The sequence below is a fragment of the Trachypithecus francoisi genome, unplaced genomic scaffold, assembly GCF_009764315.1.
Source record: "Trachypithecus francoisi isolate TF-2019V2 unplaced genomic scaffold, Tfra_2.0 Lachesis_group13, whole genome shotgun sequence".
NCBI classification, from domain to species: Eukaryota; Metazoa; Chordata; class Mammalia; order Primates; family Cercopithecidae; genus Trachypithecus; species Trachypithecus francoisi.
In genome coordinates, this window is record NW_022681458.1 from 31248895 (window position 1) to 31274678 (window position 25784).

General features: G+C 38.0%; 1 protein-coding gene across 3 annotated transcripts in view; it reads right to left on the reverse strand.

Moving 5' to 3' along the window:
• UNC80 (unc-80 homolog, NALCN channel complex subunit) overlaps positions 1-25784 on the reverse strand; it is a 229458-nt gene that overhangs the window by 25163 nt on the left and 178511 nt on the right. For all 3 annotated transcript variants that reach the window (XM_033230431.1, XM_033230433.1, XM_033230432.1), the window contains 8 exons: positions 18473-18643; positions 14860-14952; positions 13442-13477; positions 12889-13107; positions 4965-5165; positions 2685-2808; positions 1622-1747; positions 263-386 (listed from right to left, as the gene is read on the reverse strand). In XM_033230431.1, coding sequence (XP_033086322.1) covers positions 263-386; positions 1622-1747; positions 2685-2808; positions 4965-5165; positions 12889-13107; positions 13442-13477; positions 14860-14952; positions 18473-18643 — 1094 coding nt within the window. The remainder of the gene's footprint in view (positions 1-262; positions 387-1621; positions 1748-2684; positions 2809-4964; positions 5166-12888; positions 13108-13441; positions 13478-14859; positions 14953-18472; positions 18644-25784) is intronic.

Consider the following 25784-nt stretch of genomic DNA (forward strand, 5'->3'; position numbering starts at 1 on the left):
TGAATTGAACCACTGTTCCCTGATTTTTGCTGTACTGAAATTTCTTTAAATAGGATGTATCTTCTAAGAAGTAAGAAACTCTGGTCTCAGGTAGCTAAACTGAAAAGAAAGAAAAACTCTTATTCCCTAAGATGACCCTATTTAAATCATTCAGATTGCCTTCAGTGATAGCCTTCATGGGAACAGGAAAAAGAAATAACAGCCTGACATTTAAGAAAACACAACGACAATGATAAATTTCCTTTAGTTAAATTAATCAGACCTTTGCTTCCAGATCCTACTGTGAGCACAAATGGGATGAGCAGATTTAAAAGCATCCCCTCCCTTCGCTCTTGATTGGTGAATGGGGAGATCACATGGCTTAAAGGAAAATCTTCTTTTAAAGCCTGTGCAGCAATAATAGAAAAAAAGATTAATTGACCACCACACCCATTTAGTATGTTTATTTTTACACAGTATGATGGAGACGGTGACTCCCTGCTGGCTGCTCCTGTAAACTATGAGTTCAATTGTCATCTGCAGAGCATACAAGCTTCACCCAAAACTGATACTTTACCATTGTCTTGATATAATTGAGAGCTATATACCTAAAAAGATAGTAACATCTTGAATATTAAATGAAAAATTAAAATACTTATGGTCAGGTACAAAAACAACTTCATGTCCCCATTAATTTTCTCTATTTTTCCACCAATAAATATTTTAACAACAAAGGAGAAGGAAGAAAATCAGAACTTCTCACTTGCTCCATTTTGGAGTTATTCCTCTGGCACCTGCCATGAAAGGCCTTCTTCAAGCCAGGAAACAATATGCAATTTAGAAAGAAATATGTGATCTTTGTACACAAGTTATTAAAGTGTATCACTTTAAGGATGTCACTCTTCTGCACAGTAGCCATAGCTCTTACTTGATGTCTTTTCTATCATCTACCCATTCTCTGGTTGATGAGCCATCAAGCTTGGTTGTCAAACAATGGATGGGTCAGTTATCCACTTACATCAGTTGTGTACTTTCCATTGATTATAGAGCTTTCCAGTGATTTTTTCATTCTCTAAAACTGGGTGACACACAGAAATAAGAGCGTTGGGATTCTGCAGTTCTGTTTTTTTTTTTGCCTTGGGAATGATTATTTTAATTTTAAGAAATAAATTAAGGGGGAGAATTTTCTTTAAAAAAGCACACATAATATTCAACCCACAATCATTAAAGAAAATTAAGATATTCAAAGTCTAGTGATAACATTTGAAAGAATTTTATATTGCAATTCTTTCTGAAAATAATTTAAAACCAGACTGTGAATATTACTGCCTCTTTTAATTAACAATTGTGAGCTGATTATCTGTGAACCATTATTTTGCACACATTTTAAATGACTGAAGTGGTTCCTGAAGTTGTGGCAGGACTAAATGACTCTGCTATATTTGAGATCTCAAGAAGAATTACAGAAGCACAACTTAGGGCCAAGCTCAGGGCTGAAGCTCCAAATTTATAAAAGTTTGGAGATGTTTACACTTTTGTTTCACAGATTTTGCCCAGCCTTTGCAGAAAAAACGAGAACACCATGATCTGGTGCCTCAACCAGCAACTTAATGAGCGTGACAAACAGGTAAGGCAGTCACACCTGTATCTGCAACGCTACAAGCCGGACAACAGCTGTGCTGAAGGGTAGAGGTGGTGAGAGATAAGGGCTGAGATGAAGAAGGGGCAATCCATCAGCAACACTGGAAGGTCCTACCACTCCCATGACCTGAAATACAAACAGAGCACATGACCAGCCTTGACTATTGCAACTTCATGCAACCGTAGTAAGGGAGTCTCAATGATGATGATAATAAAAATAATAAATTGAAGGTTGGGCATGTTACTTCCAATCATTTCTTTCTTGATGCCTTCTGAAGGCATGTAATGTCTGGAGTCAGATCGAACATTACACTGAATTCAGCCAAGGTTTTGTAGAATGTTGTTTATAGTTAACTATGTAAATAATGAGAGATGAATCAAAAAGCTATTCTAATCAGGAGATTGGACACTTGTGAATTCAAAGGAATGCAGTCAACATTCCTTGATGGAGCAAATACTGACAATGATGATGGCAACAGCTCTATTTGCACTAGGCATTCCAACTACAGATTTATTGCTCAGCTAGTGAAGCAGCAGGTCCTATTTAATGAGATGCTCTAACATGGTTTCCATACATTTTACAAGACCTTGTCAGGACCAGACTCTAGATATTACATAAACAATTAAAAAAATTTTTTTTCTTCACATAAATCCTAGACTGGCCAACTCATAGTGTCATTTTGCACCATAAAAGAAAAAAATCCTCTTTGCATTTTAAGTTCCCCCATCCCAGACTACCTCAACTTCTAGCCAATTGTGCAGGCTCCACCACCCCACTCTCCAACTGGCAGCCCTCAACTCTCAGCGCAACTTGAAGAGGTGAATTGTCAAAGTAGTGCATGGGAAGCAGCACACCAAAATCCCTTCTGTGTAGGGATGGGTTCCTGGATCTCCCCACACACCACCTTGAAATGTACCTCACTATTTTCAGTGTCACCTGAGCCATCTGTTTTCATGGGCAGATAGGGGCACAAAGTGGTTGACCTGTAAATCTTCAATTCAGAGAAGTCAATAGCAGAGTTACATTGTGCAAAGTTTCATAAGATTGCCACTCGGCTACTCACCAGATTGACACAGACATTGATCAGTGACCTAAGGTGAGGCAGGAAGGATATGATTGGCTGCCTCTGAAGTGTCAAACAAACCCCTTCAATCAAATTGCTGGCAGGCTCCCACTCAACCTGTCGCCTGGAATACAATATAGGTGCCATTAGCGGCTTGGCTCCCTTCTGGAGAGTCTGAAACAAGTGAATGAGACAGTGATTCTGACGCCATCTAAGACAGGATGTGTCTCCGGGATTGAAGTTTACCCAGATTGTTCCAAAAGCACAGAGCACACTGGGAGGGGAAGAAGATACTGAAAACGTAGCAGAGGCAGGCCTGCCCCATTCGACTAAATCTATTGAAGAAAAAACAAAGATGATGAACGGGTTGCATTTTAATTTCCCTGGTTTTAGCTTTGACAGAGGGTCCTACGACTACCATTGTAGAAAACTGATCACAGGGGTAATTACTCCCAATAGAACTAATCTGACCCTAGCTACATTTCTGAAACCTGTTTATCAGACTACACATGCCCATCAGTTTTTACACCAGACTACCACTGCTTTGATTTATATAGCTTAACTCCTGCCAAGAAGATCACATTAGAAGAAAATAGTTTACTTAAACAATATTCTTTCTTGGCCTCCCAAGAAATGATATGTATTTTTTGGCTACTTTTTATGGTAGTATAAATGGTGTTACTGTACACATAACCCAATTAAATGAATACGGAATTTTCTGTAATAAAAGTAAATCCATTTCATAATTGTCCTAGTACTGAAAGATTCATCCCTATGGCCCCAAAATAAACAACTTGGGCTTTACTGATATTAACAGTATTTCCTTATATTTTTCTGGCAATATTTTCTAAGCTTATATTTCCTAGCAAAATGGGATCTGCAACGACAAATGGAAACATATCCATAAATGAGGCTGTGTGACATCTCCGACACTGAAGGTAATGTGCAGATCAGGTTCAGCCAACATTTCTTGTGTTGAGCAGAGATCACCTAATGAATTTAAATCCAAGCCAACTCCATATTCATAGCATATCTCTCAAGAAAATTGCCTACAACTGACCAACACTGTGTACTAATCCAGAAATCTACTTTCTGGAAGCATGATGTTCTTTATAGTGGGCTTAATTGTATGAGAAATGGGTCATTTTTGGAGATGTTTAACATCTTTAGATATGAAGTATTTAAGAAAGGAATTTATTTCAACACACCCTTGTGAGACAGTTATAAATCTTTGATAAGCCATTTGCTGATAGACACAAATGTTCTGTTGGGATCACTACAGAAATAGTGTTTTAAAACAGGCATTTCCATGCCATTGAAATACATAACCTTGAAATAATGTATAGGCAGTCATCGCCACGGTATAAAAGAATATAAAAACAAATAATCAATTATTATAATAAAAATTTTCAATTTGCTTTAATGACTCCTGAAGGCTGGATTAGTGTGGAGGAGATGATGGACTAATATCTGAAAAATTCTGATGAATTGAACATTAAGTGCTATAAATTCTTGGGAGGGAGTTGCACTGATTTTTGGGTTTAGTTTAAAAGGACAGAAAATGTTCTCACTAACCCAAACTTGAAATTTCTGAGTAAGTGGGTTTACCAGTATTAACCTGTTGAACTATCTGCTCACTATCACTATAGTTTCCAAACTCGGTTCATATCTCTGACTGGCTCAAAAACATCTGCTAATATGTAGGCTACCAATGAATATTTCCCAGGTCACTGAACAAAGATCAAGTGTTAATAGTGTTCATTAGCACCACACTGAATTAGGTTAAAAAGTGAAAATTAGGTGTTTGTTTTCAATCCTGCGAATTTTTAAGCTGCTGTGTGGCGATTATTGTAAAGCTTGGAATTTCTCTAAACTGGTACCCAAATATGTTAACTAACTACATTAAATATAGTATTTTGAACATAAAATTCATTTTCTTTTCTCATTAGTTGTTTCATTTATAACGCCTACCCTCCCTTATTTTAAAAGGGATTAAAGGATACTAATTGAAATTTTTATTTGTGTCAGATGAGGAGCGTGACAGCTAAGAAATGGATAGATTTTTCAAGATAAGCACATATACTTTTAAAGAAAATGTTATTTTTTTCAAAATGTAGGCTTTGCTACTTAGGCATTCATAGACCCTGTTAACCATGTACATATACCAAAGAAAACTTTCAAGTCATTCATTCAACTCCAGAATGATCCACCATCTTAAAAAATGAGAAATCTTAACTTTGACATTTGTGATAGCAACAGCTAACTAGGAAGCATTCTCACCTCAAAGTAGGCATCTTATGAATTTTGTTGAACATTCTATCCAATCTTTTTAAAATGAGGATGAGGGCCGGCCTCACTGCCTCAGCTGTCCAGTCGGTAATGGGTAGCATCTCCATGATGTAGCGCCGAAGCCCACGACTCTCCATTGTCTGAGTGTCATATGGTGCCAGCTTCAGAAGGGAGTGTGCAATTTCTGCCAACCTAAAATATATACATGTGTATATATGAATATATAAAATAAGTGTAGAATTACACAATGGGAATTTTTCTACACAGCATCATATTAATCACCCCTTCCAGACCACCTACTCCCTGAACTAAGAACATTCTTCCCAACATCCTCTATCCCTCTGCTCTCCCATATACCAGAACAGTGATACCTACACATCCATATTAATAGAGAACCATAGAATGTTTCAGAAACGACATGTAAAGAGCATCTGATAAGGAAACTACAATCCAGAGATTAAGGATAGGCCAAATATATTTAAGGAATGTCACTTCTGAGGATGTACATGTATATTATATATATGACATATATGCATATAAAAGAGAACCTAACTTTAATGAACAATAAAATCACTAATATCAAATGTCCTTGGAAATTTCACGGCTTCAGAACTCCCTCAGTACCCATAGTCAAGGTCAAAGCCACCTTATAAAAAATGCTCCTGGTTTTTGTTGCAACCCAAGGAGTTCTTCAGGCTCCATTTCCATTCCTCTCCTTTAAAGCCTCCTCCTCTCTGTTGGTCTTATACATGGGTCCTTTCTCTCTGTTGAGATTCTTTATATAATAGACCCAGTTGTACTGTCTGAATGACATTGGTTTTGGTCATCTTCTTCTTAGAAATCTACTTCTTAGATTTCCCAACTCGGTTCCATACAGAAACTGCCAGATGGAAAGTTGTGCTTCCCTCAGGGTTGGCCAACGCTTGTAGTCACCAGACCCAAGTGTTGATGTTCTAAGTGTTAGATTTTCTGAAGGAGAATTGGCCAAATAGATTAATTGGGCAAATAAAGTTTCTAGTAAATGTAACAGTTAATGAAATAATCTTCAGAACTAGATATGGATTACCAATTTCCAAATAATAGATAATACAAATATAAAGATGTACATAGCCTTAAAGCCAACTTAATTTAATTTTGTATGAAGGAGAAAGTATTTAAACACTTTACAGTGGCTTTTGATAAAATATATTGAGTAGATCCAGAATGTGTACAAGATAATATTAAGAGGTAATGTATACTCATTAATAAAAATATCTTACAACATGCTGTATGATTTGAGCTTGATTTTTTTTTCCTCAAAAAAAGCTTATATTCTAAAAAATACACCTAAGACACAGTGGCTGGAATGTTCATGTTCTTTGTCAAGATATTGAAAATTCATTTGAATACAAATTTCTTTAGGAAGGGTAATACATTAAGTTACTACCACCCATTATTTGAATCTTTGGCTTCAATCAGTACATGCTGAGCTAGTCAGGCAAAGGATTCTATGGAACTGGAATGTAGGACAGAGGATTCCTGATGGAGGAGGGGAGCAGAGAGGCATAATGTTACCTAGGAATGCATGTGTGGATGGCATCAGCAGGAGCAGCCATACCATACATGGAAATTTTTCAGGATTGTTACTAAAGAGAGGAGGAGATTTGAGATAAATGGAAAAATAACGTTTGTTTGTTTGTTTTGACAAGTTTGTACTGGAAAAGCTCTGAAAATAATCTTCCCTGAGTCATGGAATCTTAGGGTTGAAAAAGCTCATAATAGTCATAATATCCTGTAGGCAGTCAGGTTCACACTGGCACCTCTTATTTATTTTTAATTTTTTTAAACACAGATTAAAAGGAAAATGAAAAAAAATATAATTTCCCAGGACTTCCAATAATCTCATAAATAAGAACTTCTGACTGGGCGTGGTGGCTCATGCCTGTAATCCTAGCACTTTGGGAGGCCGAGGCTGGTGGATCACGAGGTCAGGAGTTCAAGACCAGCCTGGCCAAGATGGTGAAACCCTGTCTCTACTAAAAATACAAAAATTAGCTGGGCGTGGTGGTGGGTGCCCATAATCCCAGCTACTTGGGAGGCTGAGGAGATTGTGCCACTGCACTCTAGCCTGGGTGACAGAGCAAGACTCCATCTAAAAAAAAAAAAAAAGAACTTCTAAGGTCTGGGCCCAGAAATCTGTATATTTTTAACTTTTATTCTGGAAAATCTCAAACATATAAAAAGGTAGAGAGATGAGTATATAGTAAGTCCCCAACATACCCATCACTCAACCTCAGTCTCCCAGGTAGCTGGGACTACAGGTGCACAGCTCCATGCCCCGCTTATTTTTATAGTTTTTGTAGAGATGGGGTTTTGCTATGTTAACCAGGCTGGTTTTGACCTCCTGGATTCAAGCAATCTGCCTGCCTTAGCCTCCCAAAAGTGCTGGGATTACAAGTGTGAGCCACTGTACTTGGCCTACAGTGACTCTTGTTTTACTTATACCCTCAAACACTCCCCCTTTCCCCACCCTAGACTATTTTAAAGTAAATCCCAAGCATCATATCATTTACCCAGACATATTTCAGTATGTGTCTCCAAATTATGGACTCAAGAAAAATTAAACACAACACAATATGACATTTAACAAATTAAAAATAATTATTCTTTTTGAAAAATTCCAAATATCCAGTCCGTTTTCAATATTCACACACTATCTCATACTTACTTTTTTTTTTTTTTTAGAAATTAGGAAAAAATAAGGCTCATAAATTTCAATTTGTTGATGTCTTTAAGTCTCTTTTAATATGTAGATTTCCCCCTCCTCTGTACTTTTTTGCTATCTTGACTTTTTTTTTTTGAGACGGAGTCTCACTCTGTTGCTAGGTTGGAGTGCAGTGGTGCGATCTCGGCTCACTGCAACCTCTGCCTCCCAGGTACAAGTGATTCTCCTGCCTCAGCCTCCTGAGTAGCTGGGACTACAGGTGCGTGCCACCACGCCCAGCTAATTTTTGTATTTTGAGTAGAGACGAAGGTTTCACTATATTGGCCAGGATGGTCTTGATCTCGACCTCGTGATCTGCCCACCTCGGCCTCCCAAAGTGCTGGGATTACAGGCGTGAACCACCGCGCCTGGCCTTATCTTGTTATTTATTAAAGAAATTCTCTGTAGCAACACTCTGAATTTTGCTAATTGAATCTCCACGGTGTAATTTAATCTATCCTACTGCCTTTGTATTTAATTCAATTGGAAGTTAAATCCAGGGCCTACATCTGCAGACTCAGTTTTGATTTTCTGGCAAGAGTACTTAGCAGGTGGTGGGTGTGGTGTGTACTTCTGCCAGGAGGTACAGGATTCCTAGTTGTCACTCGTTTTATGATATTAGCTGTTCTTAGTCACTGCACAGATCCACTGACGCATTAGGAGTAGTGCAGTGGTAATATCATATAATTCTTTATCTCACATATTAACTATAGCATTGTAATAAAGAGAAATGGTGATTACTCCAAGAGAACAGAAGACTGAATAACTGTTTGAAAGGATCTAGAGGGTAAGAGCTCCTCAGTTGATTTTGATAGACATCCTGGTTTACAAATCACAGCCAAGGCCATTACCTCTCTAATTATTTAGATTGTTCTACAATTGCTTTATGTGACTAGCTCCATGGATAGAAAATTCACTACTGTACAAGGCAACTTATTTCGTCTTTGGAGGTCCACACTGTGAGAGGTTACTTTCATGTTAGGCCTCAAAATTCCCTTTAATTTCTTCCTACTAGGCTTAATTCTGAAAGCATAAATCCAATCCATCTTCTCCATCATGACCCTTCATTATCAAGAAATAGTTATTGTCTCCTAATTCCCACTGTCTTCTCTCCAAACTGAACATATTCACATTGTCCTGGAATTGTGTGTGAATGTGAGTGCTTTAAAGAAATCATTTTAAACGCTTATATATTCTTTCATTTATCTCTTTCTCATGAATTTGATATACAGAAAATAATTCTTTACTTCTCAGGTTATTTGTGTGACAAATAAGAGTATATCTATATGCACTTATTTCTTTTCTCTTATTATTTTAAAGATAACATTGAGAAGTGCTTGTGAAATAATCAATCTGTCTACTTTAAGTTTCCAAAGAATACTTAGAGCTGAATTTAAGCACCATTTGATGGATTACTACCTGAATTTCTCTAATTCCTGGTCACGTGACAAAATAAATTCGTTTTGCACATAAAACAAAATTTCCCTTTCCCACAGTCTTTGCTGTACTATCACATGCATAATCAAAACACTTTCCTATGGTTCTTTCCCAGTGGGAACACAAGAGATTTTCCCATTGAGAGGGTGAGGGAGAGAGGAAAAGAGAAAGAAAGAAAATGAGAGAGATAGAGACCGCACATGAGAGAGAGAGAGAGAGAGAGAGAGAGAGAATTTGCAGATTCTGTTATCCAGCTGCTTTGGCAGCACTGGGTTGGACAAATGAAGCAATACATTTCCGTAGGGCAGAGACTCTATCTAATCAAGAATATTTTCGTCAAGAGCCTTGTAATCAACCATACATTCTGCAAATTCAGAAGTACAGATTGCCTTAGCAATGCTTCTTAACTTGTTGGTTTGATTCGAATTATTTTGGCAAACATTTGTATTTTTTATATCATCCCATTTCTCTTTCTCTTTTTAAAAATCAACTTTTCATCCTTGGGTTACATTATCTATTCTTATAATTTAAGAATGATTTAATACTACTCTCAATTCACAAATTTATATATTAAGCTCTGACTTCCACATATATTCAAGGGCGCACTTAATTTATAAGAGGAGACTTAAATACATCCTTTGCTTAGTGTAAGTTCAAAGCATCTGGATCCGCCCCTACTCAGCAACACAGAATATCTCTATTTGGTCAGAGACTATGGCAGGCCTGTCTTTTTCAAAAGCTTGTTGTGAGAAATGGCATTAATAAAGGGCATTTAGTCTAAATATTTCCTGGGCAATAAAAATGTTGCCCTCCTATCGACTCAGGCCATGGAATAGCTGTGCTCTTGAATGACATTATCCAGGCTTCAGATCAATTGCTTTTGCTGAACTGCATTATGACATTGTGCCAACTTTATATACTAACAGGCATCCAGCCATGTACAACCAGCACTTTATCTACTATAGGGATGTTGTTGAGGACTCTGTTCTTACCACTCTTTCCTTTTAACAAACACCAACCAGGAGACTGTTGAAGCTCAGAAGGCAATACCCCAAAATGAAGACGTCAGAACTTAAAGTGTGTCACTGATCTTCTCCTGCCCTCCTCTCTGTGGCCTCTCATTCTTTTCCAAGGCTAGCCATGGAAACTGGAGACCCTTTTCCTCAAAGCAGGTCATTGAAACCAGAACCCTTTTTCCTGAAGCCAGCCATAAAACTGAAAGATATTACACTAATTTTCCCCTATCTTTCTGTGTAAAAACTAGCCATACAGAAACTGTCTGACCCATCTTGTTTGACTGTAGGTCATAAGAACGCCCCCTTTCCAGAAAGGGTCTTGGAAGGAAGGCCCCCATTCCCAGAAGGAAGGCCAAGGCTAACCAGAAAGGCCAAGAAGAATCTAAAAACACAGGCCATGCTGGATTTCCTCACTTGGTCTAATGAGATCACACACTTTTTGTCCAATCATATTTATACAAGGCTATCCATACTTTGTTAAACAAAAATGGAGAGCTTCCTCTGTATTTTTGGGTCTTCATCCTGAAGGCTCCTGTGTCAGGTAAAACTATGATCAAATACATTTTCATGCTTTTTGATTATGATCTGCCTTTTATCAGTTGATTTTCAGCAAACCTTCAGAGAGTCAAGGGGAAGATTTCCCTTGGCCCCTACAAGATTTTTCTTGTTCTTCGTATTTTAAAAAAGTATTGTTTCACCAAGCAACTGTTTTGTTTTTAACTTATTTATATTATGATTTTGTAATTAATCTTTTTTTTCACTCATTGCTTTGATAACTAAGAAAGTCAAATTTATGGTTCATGAATAAAATCTAATATGATCTTATATTGATTTCCTGTGCTAATCTTACCATAAAGATAATTAACTCCTTGAAAATCTTTCACATTATCCTGACTCTATAATTTGTATATACTCTCCCTTCATATATTTGCTGAGTTGCCTCAAATCCTTTACATAATACTACATAAATGCCTATGCGATTATAGTACTTGCAACTTTGTATTATAGTTATTTTCTTATGTGCCTCTTGCATTGAGCCGTGATAATCTTGAAGACTAGGACCTTAGTTTACATCCCCAGTGTTTAACATAGTATTTGGACCATTCTCATTAGCATTAGTATCTATTGTGTCCAGATCAGTGCCAGGCACGGAGCTAAATCATTTCTAGTTCATTTAACCTTTAATAGGTATTGGCCTCTAGAGGGAGCTCCAGGCCTCTCTGACTCTTGCTGTCCCCTCCCTCCAAATGCCCTAAGGAAGACCGTCAGGTTATGGGACAGTCACTATCTCATAGTCTCTCTCTCTCTCTCTCTCTCTCTCTCTCTCTCTCTCACACACACACACACACACACACACACACACACACACATCCATCTTTTAGGAATATTTTTCCCTTTCTCTCACAAAATGGCCATTGGTCATAGTGATTTTCTGACTCTGGGAATGTGATGTTTCTCTGTTCACAGAATCGCTTAGGTCAGCTAGAGAAGACCAGTGGAAAAGGAAGTGGAGGGGCTTAATAGATCCCTAGGTTGCTATGACAGCAGGACCTTAACACTCCAAATGTCCGTCCCCTTTCTCTGAAGGCTCCCTTCTAGGAGCTGAACTTTTCAGTGTGAAATAAGCTCTTCCTCATTACTGCACAGCAGGGAGTGTGAACTCCAATGAGGCTCTGGGGTTCTCCACGGCAGTGCTGGGTGTGTGTCTGCAATTCAAAGAATGTGAAATTACACTGGAAGAAAAAGAACCTGCGTTCACTATACATTTCTGTCTTCTCATTTTCCTTCATTGAGTACTTCCTAAATTAAAAAAAGGCAATAACCAGGAAACTGTGAGTTTTGCCAAATTGCAACATTATTTGGAAGTGGCTGGACCTAACTCTACCTTAACCTTTATAGATACATTAAACTTTCCAAGTGAATCTTTTGATATCCATGACATTTTTCTTGGAAGGGATTTTTATCACCCTTAACAAACGATTACAAATCTGAATAGAAGGTCTTCTGGAATCACGTTCCTTTTGAAACACAAATACAGCCTTTAGCATGAATTTCAAGTGAAATAGCAACTCTGTAGGAAGATGAAATATGAGTGCACAGGGATGCAATGCTGGGGCCTTTCCCTAGCACACTAAGAGCAAAACATGTAAATGACAACTGGCCTCATCTGGTTCAGAATTCTTACCAGGACACATTTTTTTAACGGTTGGAAGGCTGTTTATATAAAGGGGATATATATAAACAAGTTGGCTGAGTTAAAACTGCTTACTTCCCTGCAGGGTTCATTACAGGCTTTTTAGGGACCCTAGAAGCAGAAAGCAGTTGTACATTCCTCATGTAAAATAACAGAGAAGAAACAATCAATTCTTGTGAAAAATTAGAATCTGGGCAGTAAATAGTAGTGAGAAGAAGGCTACTTTTCTAAGATTTCAGGTGATAAAATTTCCCTTTCTTTCTCTTTTATTGAGAAGCGAACATATACACTATGCTTTTCTGTCTTAAGAACATTTTCCCCTTGTCCACCCTAAGATCCTGTTTGATGGACTTAATGTACACTTGACCAGAGGGTTCTGTATCATGTGTACCTAAGTCACAGGAAACAAATCTTTCTATCTTAAGTGTTTTTCCTGGAGGACGCCCACTCTCAACCCAACACACACATTCAGACATGTGGGCCAAGCTGTGTTCACACTTGTGGCAGGGAAAGCGAGGCCAGTACCTCATGTGAGACTTCACATCCAGCAATTCCAGGGCAGTGACCCGAGGCTCCCCAGCCAGATTTTGCAAGATCTTCAGCCGCGGCCCACAGTGCTTATAGAACTCTGTGCAAATATTCAGTAAGGACTCCCGGGGTCTTCTGAACTCTTCCCGAGCAATTCGTTCATCCAGTTCCTCTCTGGGAAGGCCTTGCCCTTCCTCCAGTAAATGAAGGTTTTCCCTGGGAAATTGTAAAAGATTAACTAGGGGTCTCAAAATGTATTCATGTGGCAGTTGTGAGAAGAGGGTATCACACTGAAGAAAAATATAAGAATCCTAATGAGTTAATGAATCAGTAGCATGAGGCCAAGGAGAACCTCATCCGAAGGATAAAGAAAACTTCTCAGCCTAGAAGAGATTGTCATCCCAAATTGTAGTAAAGCTACTTTTTGGGGTTTACCCGGAAATAGTATGTTATTCGTCAAACGAAATCTAACAGAGCCATAAACCAGTTTAAAAGGCAATCATCTCAAGATGTCAGAATTGGTAGGAAATTAGAGCAAGTTTTTCTGTACCTGATAAAGTGCAGCTTGGCTCCTTGTTCCTGGTACCTGGGAGTTAGAGAAACAGTCTACGTAACTATTAGAGCAAGAACGGGGTCCTTTGGTTGGGGCTTCTTATAGACTTCTTCATATGACAAGTCCTTGAAGCTATATATTTTGATAAGCTCACAAATATACATATATTACTCCTAAAGTATAAAAGCTTTATCTTTCATTTGGCTACCACATATACTGCAATTACAGCTGCTACAAAAGCTGTTTTATTGTTGTGTGATTTGGGTAAAGACAACTATTATAAAAATATATACAAACTCATGAATATAGCCAAATGAGATTAATTTTTGGACATTTTGAAATTTAAGTTATAGTTTTAATACCATGTGCTCTGTCTTAAGTGATGGGAAGGAGAATCATGGCTGACTTCCTTTCAGTTCTGGAGATTTACTGCTTTGTGATTCATGGATATTAAGACTTTAGAAGCCCTCTTTCTTCTTTAGAAGCCCTCATTTAACCCAGTGAGCCTAGAGAAGTCCCCAAATATCATTTAAACTACAGCATATCATTTTCCCTTAATATAGGAAATTGAGGCATGAGTTAACCATCACACCAGGCAATTTATAGCTGAATTTGGAATTTATTTTTGTTTTATTTTTAATATGAATATATATGATGAGCAGGGAATTAACTTTACATGAATAATGATACACACTTAAAAATAGGCTTCAGAGAGAGTGAAAATTTATTGAATTTCTCCTTATGATTTCCAGCCAACTACTTCATACTGGGAAAAGAGAACTTTTTCTTAAGCTGATTTTTGGTTTGCCCTATCTTAAATCTTCCTTGTAGGAGGAAACTAATTAGGCTTTTTGAGTATTTCAGAATATTTAAAGGTAACACAGATGGAATGAAACGGGTAAAATATTAACTAGTATAGCCAGTAGCTGAGTTACACCAAAACAAGAGAAGGAGACTAAGTTAACAACCATGAAAAGCATCATCTGAGGGCATATGTCAAAGTTTGGATGAAATGTCTGCAGAAAATCTGTCCAGATGAAGGTAAGTTGACTCTTAGTGCCCTGGGAATGAGAAACCACCTCCTGATTATTATTGTTTATTTGCCTTTTGTTGAAGGCAAATGAAACAACACTGGACTAGTTCAAAGACCACCCAGGAGGCAGAGAACATCTAGCAGGCTCAAGCAAACAAAACAGCACAAATGCCTATTTATGAAGTTGGTTTAGATTTCTCTGGCAATTTCAAAAGAAGCCTTGGTATTTTCTTGTAACTCTAAACTCTCACCTTCTTTTCTTTTCCTGGGAGGTTTTCACACTCAATATTGACTATTTTCAGGATTCCTTTCATTTGCAACAGCTGACATTCGGGTTGTATGAAATTGAGAGACCACAGAAGAATAAGGGCCAGTGAATTACCTGGTGTTCACCCCAGACGACATGGTGTGATTGGCTGTGGTGGTTCCCTTATGACCTTGGTCACACCTGCTCATCTGTGGGGCTGTCATGGGCCTGTAACAATGACAGTAATCACCACAGCAAAATAATAACAACAACAGAAGTGGAAACATTTATTAAATCCTCAAGTTACTGAAGCACACATAAGTTTTAAGTTAGTTTTAGAGTCTTCAAAAGACAGGCTGTCTAGCTTTGGCTTTTCTGTTTGTTCTGAGAGGCACTTTAAAGGAACATTGATTCCCAGGGGTTTACAAGCTCATCATGATTTAATTTCTTCCACTTCTTGGTTCTGAGTAATAAACTCATCAAAATGACTCTTCCAACAAGACATTTATGAAATATCTACTTAGAAATATCTTCTAAGTCTGTACCAGTTGAGAGTTAAGAGCTCATTCTTCAGTTTTACTGGGTAGTTCACCATTCTAGATGATAAGTGAAAGGCAAGGATGTATGTACCACTTTGGCTACCTACACTACAACTACATTATCTACATTAACTACACCTACATTATCAACTACTCTATTTTTTCTGAGAAACTATCAAAGAATAAAAGAATTCTCCTAGTCACATCACACCTAACGCTACCCAGGAAAGTGAGTAAATTAGTATATATTGTAAGTCAGTAATTTAGATGGTTAGTAATAGATTTGAATTGTCTCATTTTATATCTGCCGGATTTACTTTAAATAATAGGTAAAATTTGCCTCTGTATTGACATCTAGGACGAAAAAGGCATAACGTAGTTTTTTAAAGCAACTGCTTTTATGAAATCATCAAGGCTTGCTTCTTTGTTGTTTATTTTCTGTCTGCTGAAGATGGCTAGAAAGTAAGCTTTTAACAATCACACCAGATCTCCTTGTCCTGTGCCTGTTGTGATAGACACAATTTAGAGATGGCTCCCAATATCTTTGCCCCTTGGTGTTACTCTAGTGATTATGTTACATTATATGGCCAAAAGGGGGAGTGTCTGCATAGGCCTAATCTAATCATACCAATCCTTCAAAAGCAGAGAGTCTTCTCTGGCTGGGGGCAGAGAGATTTGAAGCATAAGAATTCAAGGTGCTATTGCTGGCTGGAAGGTAGAGTGAGAATGTGAGAAGAAATGCAGGTGCCTTCTCAATGCAGAGTGGGGCCTGGCTGACAGCCAGCCAGGAAATGGGACCTCAGACCTAAAGCTGCATGGAACGAGACTCTGCCAAAAAATTGAATGAGCTTGGAAGTGCATTCTTCCCCAGTGCCTTCAAATAAAAGTTCAGACTAGCTGACAACTTGACTTCCACCTTGAGAAACCCTGAGCAGAGAATCCAGCTGAGCCTGCCTGGACTCCTGGCCTACACAACTGTGAGACAATAAGTGGGTTTTGCTTAAAGGCTGTAAGTTTGTAGTAACATGTTATACAAAAGTTAAAACTAATGCACTTGAGATATATTTATGTAATACTACCTATATAATTGTTAAATTTCTTTTGTCATGAGATTAAAAAAACTAGGAATGTGGAGAAATTAGGGGATTCTTATCTTCTTTTTGTAAATACAGTGAAGCCAATTTTGGTTTGAGTAACTACTACCAACGAATGAGGCTAGTCTTCTCTGCCAAAAGAATATTAAATGCACTGGAATATTTAAAGCCACAGAATTTTAAATGCCAGAGCTCCATCCATAACTCTTTGTGACATTTTGAGTAAGTCAGTTTTGGATAAGTTAATTGACTTATCCTTATAAAAAAGTATAGAAATGAGGAAAGCTTTAACATTATGTAATATGAGGAGAAATAGGCTGACCATGGTGGCTCACACCTGTAATCCCAGCACTCTGGGAGGCCAAGGTGGGCGGATCACTTGAGGCCAGCAGTTCAAGACCAGGCTGGCCAACATGGGGAAACCCCCGTCTCTACTAAAAATACAAAAATTATCCGGGCGTGTTGGCACATGCCTATAATCCCAGCTTTTTGGGGGGCTGAGGCATGAGAATTGCTTAAACCTGGGAGGCAGAGGGTGCAGTGACCCAAGATCATGCCAGTGAACTCCAGCCTGGGTGACAGAGTGAGTCTCTCTCTTTCTCTCTCTCTCTGTCTATAGATAGATAGATAGATAGATAGATAGATAGATAGATAGAGATATATAGATATAGATAACTATATATTTGTATTTATACATATAGATATAGATATATAATAGAAATACAGTGGCACTTGGGAACTATTGACTGCTTTTCTTTCCTCTAGTTGTAGGAAAAAGCTAGTTACGTAACCAGATGGGTACAGAAGGAAGAGTGCAAGTCTTTCCTTCCTCTTTAGGATATTCTTCTGGGACTTTCATGAAACCATCAGCAATAGCATAGAAAACTATCTCTCCTTGGAGGAAGCAATTTGTTATGGCTTTCTGCGCCAACTCTTCCCATTTCCTTAGATTAGGTGCATATGAACATTTCAGGATGATAGTCTACAGAAGGCTTTTGGGCAATATTCTGCTTGTCTAGTTTGGCAATGTAGCTCATGATTAGAAACTAAACATCTATTGATGTTAATGAATTACAATCCCACTCCCTGTCTTTCTTGCTGATGCATGCTGAACAAGTCCTTCTTGGACTAAAGGGCTTCCCCCTTATCAACACAGCAAGATGGGGTTGGGGGAGTTGGTGCCTTTTGGTGGAGGCATAGACAATTTCACACTAAGGATCTGGAACTTTAGATTGGACACACAGCATGGCAGAATGGAATGGAGGAGCAAAGGTAAAAGGTTTCCCCATCCCTATCCTGGGGAAGGATATTTCCTGGCAGCTAATTTAGATGGGAATGGAGCAGGAAAGCCCATCATATGCGTAGTGTCCTGCATCCACCTTCCCCACTCAGATTTTATTATTTTTGTCTCATCCAGGGCTCCCTGCCTGCCCCTTTCCTGCCATATGGCAGTTTAGTGACTCTGCTTCTGTACCCAAGCATCTTGCGACAGGACTAACTGCTTGAACTTTGTTTAGGGCTGAACTTTGGTGCCAATTTATCTTACCATTCCCAAATTTCTCAACTCCCAGCATTGTTTAGTCCTGTCCCACAGAGAATCTATTAATTCTAATGGTAGGACAACATTCTGCTGTTTATATTGGTTATGTAGTTTCTGAAATTATAGTTAAAAAACACAACACTTCACAAACAGTAAAATAATAAAAGAATACTTAGTTGGAATTGTAGGCATTCCATGTCTCATAAAATAATATAATAAAAACTAATAAAAATGTAGATTACCTCTTTAAATTCACTAAATTGGCCCTCTTACACAAGACGTGTCTACCACTGGGTTATAACTGCTGGAGAAGCTCAGCAAGCTATATGCAAATGTGTGTTTAGCAATGATAGTAAGAACATTATTACTATTATTACTACTACTACTAATCAGAGTGCTTAACATTATTTATTCAAAAAACTCAGGAACTGTTCACAGTTATAAGGCATAAAGGGCTGAGTTTAGGAGATATCTGTAAATAAAGATTGGGTTTTAGATTTTTATCCATCACATTTTTTTTCCCCCAGTGGATACATATGATGTAAGGCTGCAGCTATTTCTGCCAATGGGATTACCTGGTGAGGACCTCTACACTGTATAAAAGGGCCTGTAGGGACGTTGCAAGAGCAGCAGTGGCCGCAATCTCCTCTCGGGCAGCAGGTACTGTCTCCACCTGTGATGTTTGCCTCTTTAGCTTTTGTAGGTAACATGGTACTAAGGCTTCCAAGACCATCAGCATCTGAAGACTAAGCGCAGAAAGAAAACCGAGTCACCTTTTACATTCTACTTTTTTTGGTTGTGTCACATTTAGGAACATAGAACAATGAAAAGCATCTAGAGATATAATGAATTCTAAGCCCCCTTGCCACTCCTAATCAAAAGCAGTTAAAGCTGCTGGAAGTGTTGACCAACAATTATTAATTCACTAACCACCTGCTAAAAGGCTATGAATCTTGCCTTAAGGAAACATGTGATCTAGTTGGGGTAATTAGCCATATATACAGATAAATGGTTGAAAGAATAACAGAATGATAATAGGTGGAGCTACATAGTCCACCTAGAGAAACAGGCTTCAGAACCAAAACTTCAATTCAGGAGTTTGCTGAGAGTGATTTTCCAGCTGCAACAATTTTGAGACAACATACAACCCTTTCATGTGAGGCTGGCTTCCTAAGCTTAAGGAATTAAATAGCAAAAAATGTTGGAAACAGCCATTATGATGAGGTCTGACAATGCCTGCTTACCAACGTGAGTCAACACCACTCACTGGATAGGGCCCACACTCAATTTAGTATTGGGGTGTCAGAAACACCTTGAAGGGGAAATGGAGATTAAGTAGTTATTATGCAAAGTGGGTTTTCTCCTCTAAAGTTGTAAAGTGTATAACACCACCAATATAATTTTTTTTTTTTTTTTTTGAGACAAAGTCTCACTCTGTCAGTCGCCCAGACTGCAGTGCAGTGGCATGATTTTGGCTCACTGCAACCTGTGCCTGGGTTCAAGTGATTCTCCTGCCTCAGCCTCCCCAGTAGCTGGGATTATAGGTGTGCACTATGGTCCCCAGATAATTTTTGTATTTTTGGTAGAGACAGGGTTTCACCAGGTTGGCCACGCTGGTCTCAAACTGTTGGCCTCAAGCAATCTTCCTGCCTTGGCCTCCCAAAGATCTGGGATTACAGGCATGAACCACTGCACCCAGCCATCTTTTGTTTAGAGATTCCCCAATTATGTTAAAGTTTACAAATTGTGGGTTCTAGAAAACAGCAGGGATCAGTTGATATCCCAGAGAATCTGAAATCAAGTTTCTTTGATCCAATCTTTTCCCTACAGATACCAATGAGTTTTTGCTATGCTCTTTAAAATACTGAATACTGGTTTCTGGTAATATACTTTTGCCTATAATGTGTGCTCTACAAGCAGGATATGGCAATTATCAGAATTTGAATGGGTATGGAGAAAGAGCTATGATACTTTTTTGAGTTCTCCTATTTTTTGACAACTTAAAAAAGGAGGCAAGAAGTCGGTTCTGCTTTCTGTAATAATAAAAAGTACCTTGCTGCAGACTAATTGTCTTACTAGAAAGGGTGGATAAAATTTTTAAAACATAGTGAAGGTATCAGGTAGAGCTAAGGCTAGCAGATATCTTTTGCAGGTACCAGACTTCTGGGGGAAAGAAAGCTTCTTCGGTTCATCCAGACACTGTGCAGCACTCTTTTTTTCTAGGCATCTGCTAGTTTGTAAATTGCTTAGGGCCAAAAGGCTAAGGAAAAATCCAGGCAGAAATGTCAGCTAAGAGCTATGAAGCTAAGCAGAATTTTCAGTAGCCTCATAATGGCGAAGAAATATATATTGGAGCTCAAGGACTTCCAAAGAGGAGTTAGACCCATGGAAGGCGGTATCCTAGGAGTGTGAAATAAATAGAACAGCCCTTACAAAGACTGAAACCCAACTTTAAATCAAATGAATCACAGACTGAATTAAAATGATCTGCCCTACCACAATTCCTAGTCAGACAGTAAAATGAATCATTTTTGGAGGAAGATAACATCGGGTAGATCCTCAAAGCATTTCCAACTTTTTAAAATGCAATACTCAGTAGTCAAAATTACCCAGTCCTGCTAAAACCAAATGATCAAAATCCAAGGAAAGGAACAGACAATACAAACAGAGCCACAAGTGATCTATGTATTAAAGTTATCAGAGACAGATTTTTATAAAATAATGATTAAAATGTTAAATAAGAGAAATAACAAAATGGATAATTTCATCAAAATTCTGAAATCTATTAAAAAAGTGGAAATTCTACAACTGAAGACTGAAATATTTGAAATTAAAAGCCTGAAAGATAAGTGTTAATGATAGATTAGATACAGGAAGAGATGAGTGTGAACTGTAATAAAGAACAATGGAAAACATCAAGACAGAAGAACAGAGGGGAGAAATGATAGAAAACACAGGAAAGAACATAAGAGACATATACAGAGTACAGGGTTAAGGAGGAAAAAATATATATATACATAAATGGAGAGGGCAGAGAAAATGCGATAAAGGTAATATTTGAAGAGTTATTTGTCAAATTTTCTAAAATTGTTGAAAGCTATCAAGCTTTATATTCAGGAAACACTATGAACCCCAAGAAGTATAAATACAAAGAAAAATCACAACTAGGCACACCACAGTCAAACTGCTTAAAACCCAAGGCAAAGAGAAAATGTTAAAAGTAGCCAGAGAAAAAGACACATTAGGGTGGGGCACGGTGGCTCACGCCTCTAATCCCAACACTTTGGGAGGCTGAGTGGGCAGATCACGAGGTCAGGAGTTTGGGATCAGTCTGGCCAACATGGTGAAACCTCATCTCTACTAAAAATATAAAAATTTAGCTGGGTGTGGTGGTGCATGACTGCAGTCCCAGCTACTTGGGAGGCTGAGGCACGAGAATCACTTGAATCCAGGAGGCGGAGGTTGTGGTGAGCTGAGATCGTGCCACTGCACTCCAGCCTGGGCGACAGAGCGAGATTCCATCTCAAAAGAGGAAAAAACAAAAAGACAAAAAGAAAAGGACACATTAAATTCAAATGTGCAATAAGATCTAATGCTGATTTTTCAACAGATATGATAAGTCAGTAGAAAATGGAATATCTTCTTTTTTATTTTATTAGTTAATTAATTTATTTTTTGAGGCAAGGTCTTGCTCTGTTGACCAGGTTGGAATGTGGTGGTGCAATCTCAGCTCACTGCAGCCTTATCCTGGGCTCAAGCAATCCTTCCACCTTAGCCTCTTGAGTAGCTGGGACCATAGACATGCACCACCATGTCCTGCTCATTTTTGTATTTTTTGTAGAGATGGAGTTTTGCCACGTTGCCCAGGTTGATCTCAAATTCCCAAACTCATGCACTCCGCCTGCTTTGGCCTCCCAATGTGCTGGGATTACAGGCATGAGCCACCGCACCTGGCCTGAATATTTTCTTTAAATTAAAAAAAAAAAAAAAAAAAAAAAAAAAAAAAACCTGCCAGGCCCGGTGGCTCATGCCTGTAATCCCAGCACTTTGGGAGGCCGAGATGGGTCGATCACCTGAGGTCAGGAGTTCGAGACCAACCTGACCAACATGGAGAAACTGTCTCTCTACTAAAAATACAAAATTAGCTGAGTGTGGTGGCACATGCCTGTAATCCCAGCTACTCAGGGGGCTGAGGCAGGAGAATCGCTTGAATCTGGGAGGTGGAGGTTGCGGTGAGCCAAGATTGCGCCATTGCCCTCTAGCCTGGGCAACAAGAACAAAAACTCCATCAAAAAACAAAACCAAAAAAAAAAAAGTCAAAGGAAGAAAATAATAAAGATAAAAAAGGAAAGAAAAGGCAGACAATAAAACTACAATAGCAAAAATCAACAAAGCCCCAAATACTGATTATTTGTAAAGGGAAAGCTATTGATAAACTCCTGGAAAGAATAATAATAAAATAAGGGAGGGAGCAAAAATTCCCAGTATTAGAAATAAAAAAGTGAACACAATAAAAACCCCATAGTTGTTAAAAATTAAAAAAGAGAGAATATCGGGAACAAATGTATGCCAATAAATTCAGGTACTTAAATTAAATAGAAAAATTATTAGAAAAATGTGACTTACCAAAGCCACCACCAGGATAAACAATCTTAATTTTAAAATGTTCCCACAAGAAACGACATTACTTACAGTTTTGTGTATAAATTCTACTCAATATTGGAAAGACAAAATGCTCATCTGAGGCAGGCACAGTTGCTCTTCCTATAATCCCAGCACTTCGGGAGGCTGAGGTGGGAGGAGCACCAGGCTGGGCAACACAGTGAGACTTTCTTTATCTCTCAAAAAGTCAAAAAAATTAGCAGGGTGTGAAGGCACCCACCTGTAATGCCTGGTACTTGGAAGGCTGAGGTGGGAGGATTGCTTGAGCCTGGGAGATCAAGGCTGCAGTGGGCCATGATCGTGATACTGAACTCCAACCTTGGCAACAGAATGAGACTCAGTTTCAAAAATTAAAAAAAACCTAATCCACACCAAATTTCTACAGAGAATAGGAATTTTAAAAAAAAGGAGTGGGGGGCTGGGCGCAGTGGCTCATGCCTGTAATCCCAGCACTTTGGGAGGCCGAGGCAGGCGGATCACCTGAGGTCAGGAGTTTGAGACCAGCCTGGTCAACACGGTGAAACCCCCTGTCTACTAAAAATGCAAAAATTAGCTAGGTGTGGTGGCAGCCGCTTGTAATCCCAGCTACTTGGGAGGCTGAGGCAGGAGAATTGCTTGAACCCAAGAGGCAGATGTTGCAGTGAGCCAAGATTTTGCCATTGCACTCCAGCCTGGGCAACAAGAGCGAGACTCTGTCTCAAAAATAAAAGAAAATAAAAAGGGGGGGGTTATGGGGAGACACTTTCCAATTTATTTTTTGAGTCCAGCTTAATCTTCATATCCTTGATACTATAGCCTATAGTATAGTCAGGCTATAGTATTATTACAAGGACTTTATAATAATGGAGGGTTACAAATAAACCTGCTAAAATTTTACCAGTGGGTAGTTAATAAAGTAGTAGCTAAGCAAGACATCCTTTTTGTTTAAGCACTTGTAACTTTTTTAAGTATCCAGAATTGGTTTATCTTGAATAACATAGAACTACCTAGAATATCTCTTGTACTCCTAACTTCCCTGTGATCCTAGCAATAAAATTCATTAGATAATACCTTTTTAAAAAATAAAAATTACAGATATAGCTCTCATTAACATAGTTGTAAAAATGCTAAAAAAATTGCAAACCAAATCTGGCAATTCTGAAAAATGATAATTATAATATACAACCCAAATAGTTTATTTTTAAGGAGGCAGGAAAGTTTTAATTTTGAAAATAAATCAGTGTAACCTATAACACTTAGAAAATAAAGAATATGAATCATATAATCATCTCTATAAATAGGAACATTTAGTAATATTCATTGTCCATCAATAAGAAAACTCAACTAGGAATAGAAGACAGATTCCTTAATAATTAATTTCTTAATGAGTAATAAAATTACTTCCTTAATCTTTACTGGTATTATTACAACAAAATCCTTTAGCAAATATTATTCTTAGTGATGAAATATTGGAAATCCCCTCCATACCCCGAGATCAGAAATGAGACAAAGATCCCACCATCATCAGCATCATCACTTCTTTTTTTTCTTTTTTTTGAGACGGAGTCTCACTCTGTCACCCAGGCTGGAGTGCAGTGGTGCGATCTCAGTTCACTGCAAGCTCCGCCTTCCGGGTTCACGTCACTCTCCTGCCTCAGCCTCCCAAGTAGCACCCGCCTATAGGCACCCGCCACCACGCCTAGCTAATTTTTTGTATTTTTTAGTAAAGACGGGGTTTCGCCCTGTTAGCTAGGATGGTCTTGATCTCCTGACTTCGTGATCCGCCCACCTTGGCTTCCCAAAGTGCTGGGATTACAGGCATGAGCCACCGTGCCCAGCCTCCATCATCACTTCTATTCCATTTTGTATTAAGGTTCTAGCCAGTGCATTAAGGACAGAGAAAGGAATAACGTGTACAAATAAGAATTTGAAAGGATAAAATATAACTCTCATGATTTGCAGATAACATAATTAATTAAATAGAAAACACTAAGAAATCACACATAAAAAATAAAAAATACTGATAACTTCATTTGAAAATGGGCAGAAGACTTCAGTAGGCACTTTGCAGAAGCAGATGTCCAATTTCAATAAACATTTATCTGAAAAGCTTCCAAACCTTTTAATTTGCAAGAGGAAAATGGAACTTAAAATGATAATGAATGACACTACAACTCAAATAAAAAGACAGAAGATAACAAGTGTTGATGAGGCCATAAAGTACTAGAACATTTACATACTGTTGGTGGGAATGAAAATTGAAACCACTTTTTGGTAGTATCTACTAAAGCAAAAAATACTCATATTCTATGACTTAGCCTAGCATTTCCATCCATAGAAATGCATACATATTTGTGTACAAATGTTTTTGTGTACAAAAACATTCATTGTAGCATTATTTATAATACCTTCAAACCAGATACAACACAAATGCCTGATAACAAGAGAAGAAATAAATAAATTGTAGCATAGTCATACAATGAACTATTATAAGTGAATGAAAAAGAATCAACTGCTGTTACACACATTTATATGAACGCATCTCATGAAATAATACCGAATCACAGAAGTCAGCCATTAAAGAGTAGCTACTATACTATTTCAGTTAAAAAGATTTCAGAAATAGGTAAAACTGATTTATCATATTAGAAATCAGGATAGTAGTGCCTCTATCTGATTTTTCTATCCAAGTGGTAGGTAGATGTGATAACATTATGAACACTTACAGAACTGTAAAATTGTGATTTTTAAATGTTTTATGTGAATGTTTCACTTAAACACTTTTTTTTAAAAAATTAAGTGCAACAGAGACTTGCTATTTATTACAAATGTTGAAGTCCTGTAAGTATGTTACTTATTCCCATGAGAGACATCCCAGGGAACCACTGCTTAAGAAACCCTGACCTTACTGAGACATCAAGATGTCATCTGGTTTAAACTGACAGAATGGAAAATTAGGGAGGATTTAAAAAAATTCTAATTTAACTTAACAATATTAGACTGGCCTTCAACTCACAATGAAAAGCGAATTTGACTGTGAACTCTCACACCTTTTGATTTCAATGTGTTTGAATTTTAACGTGAAAGATAATTTTATGACTTAATGGAAATTTGGGAAAATTTGAAATGGAGAATTTTTTAGTCAAACTTAGGTGTTCCCTATGTTGTGGGAATTTTAATATTGGAGAATCTATATGCATTTTATTATTGTAGTATCTCAATTGCAGTATCTCTGACATATCCAGT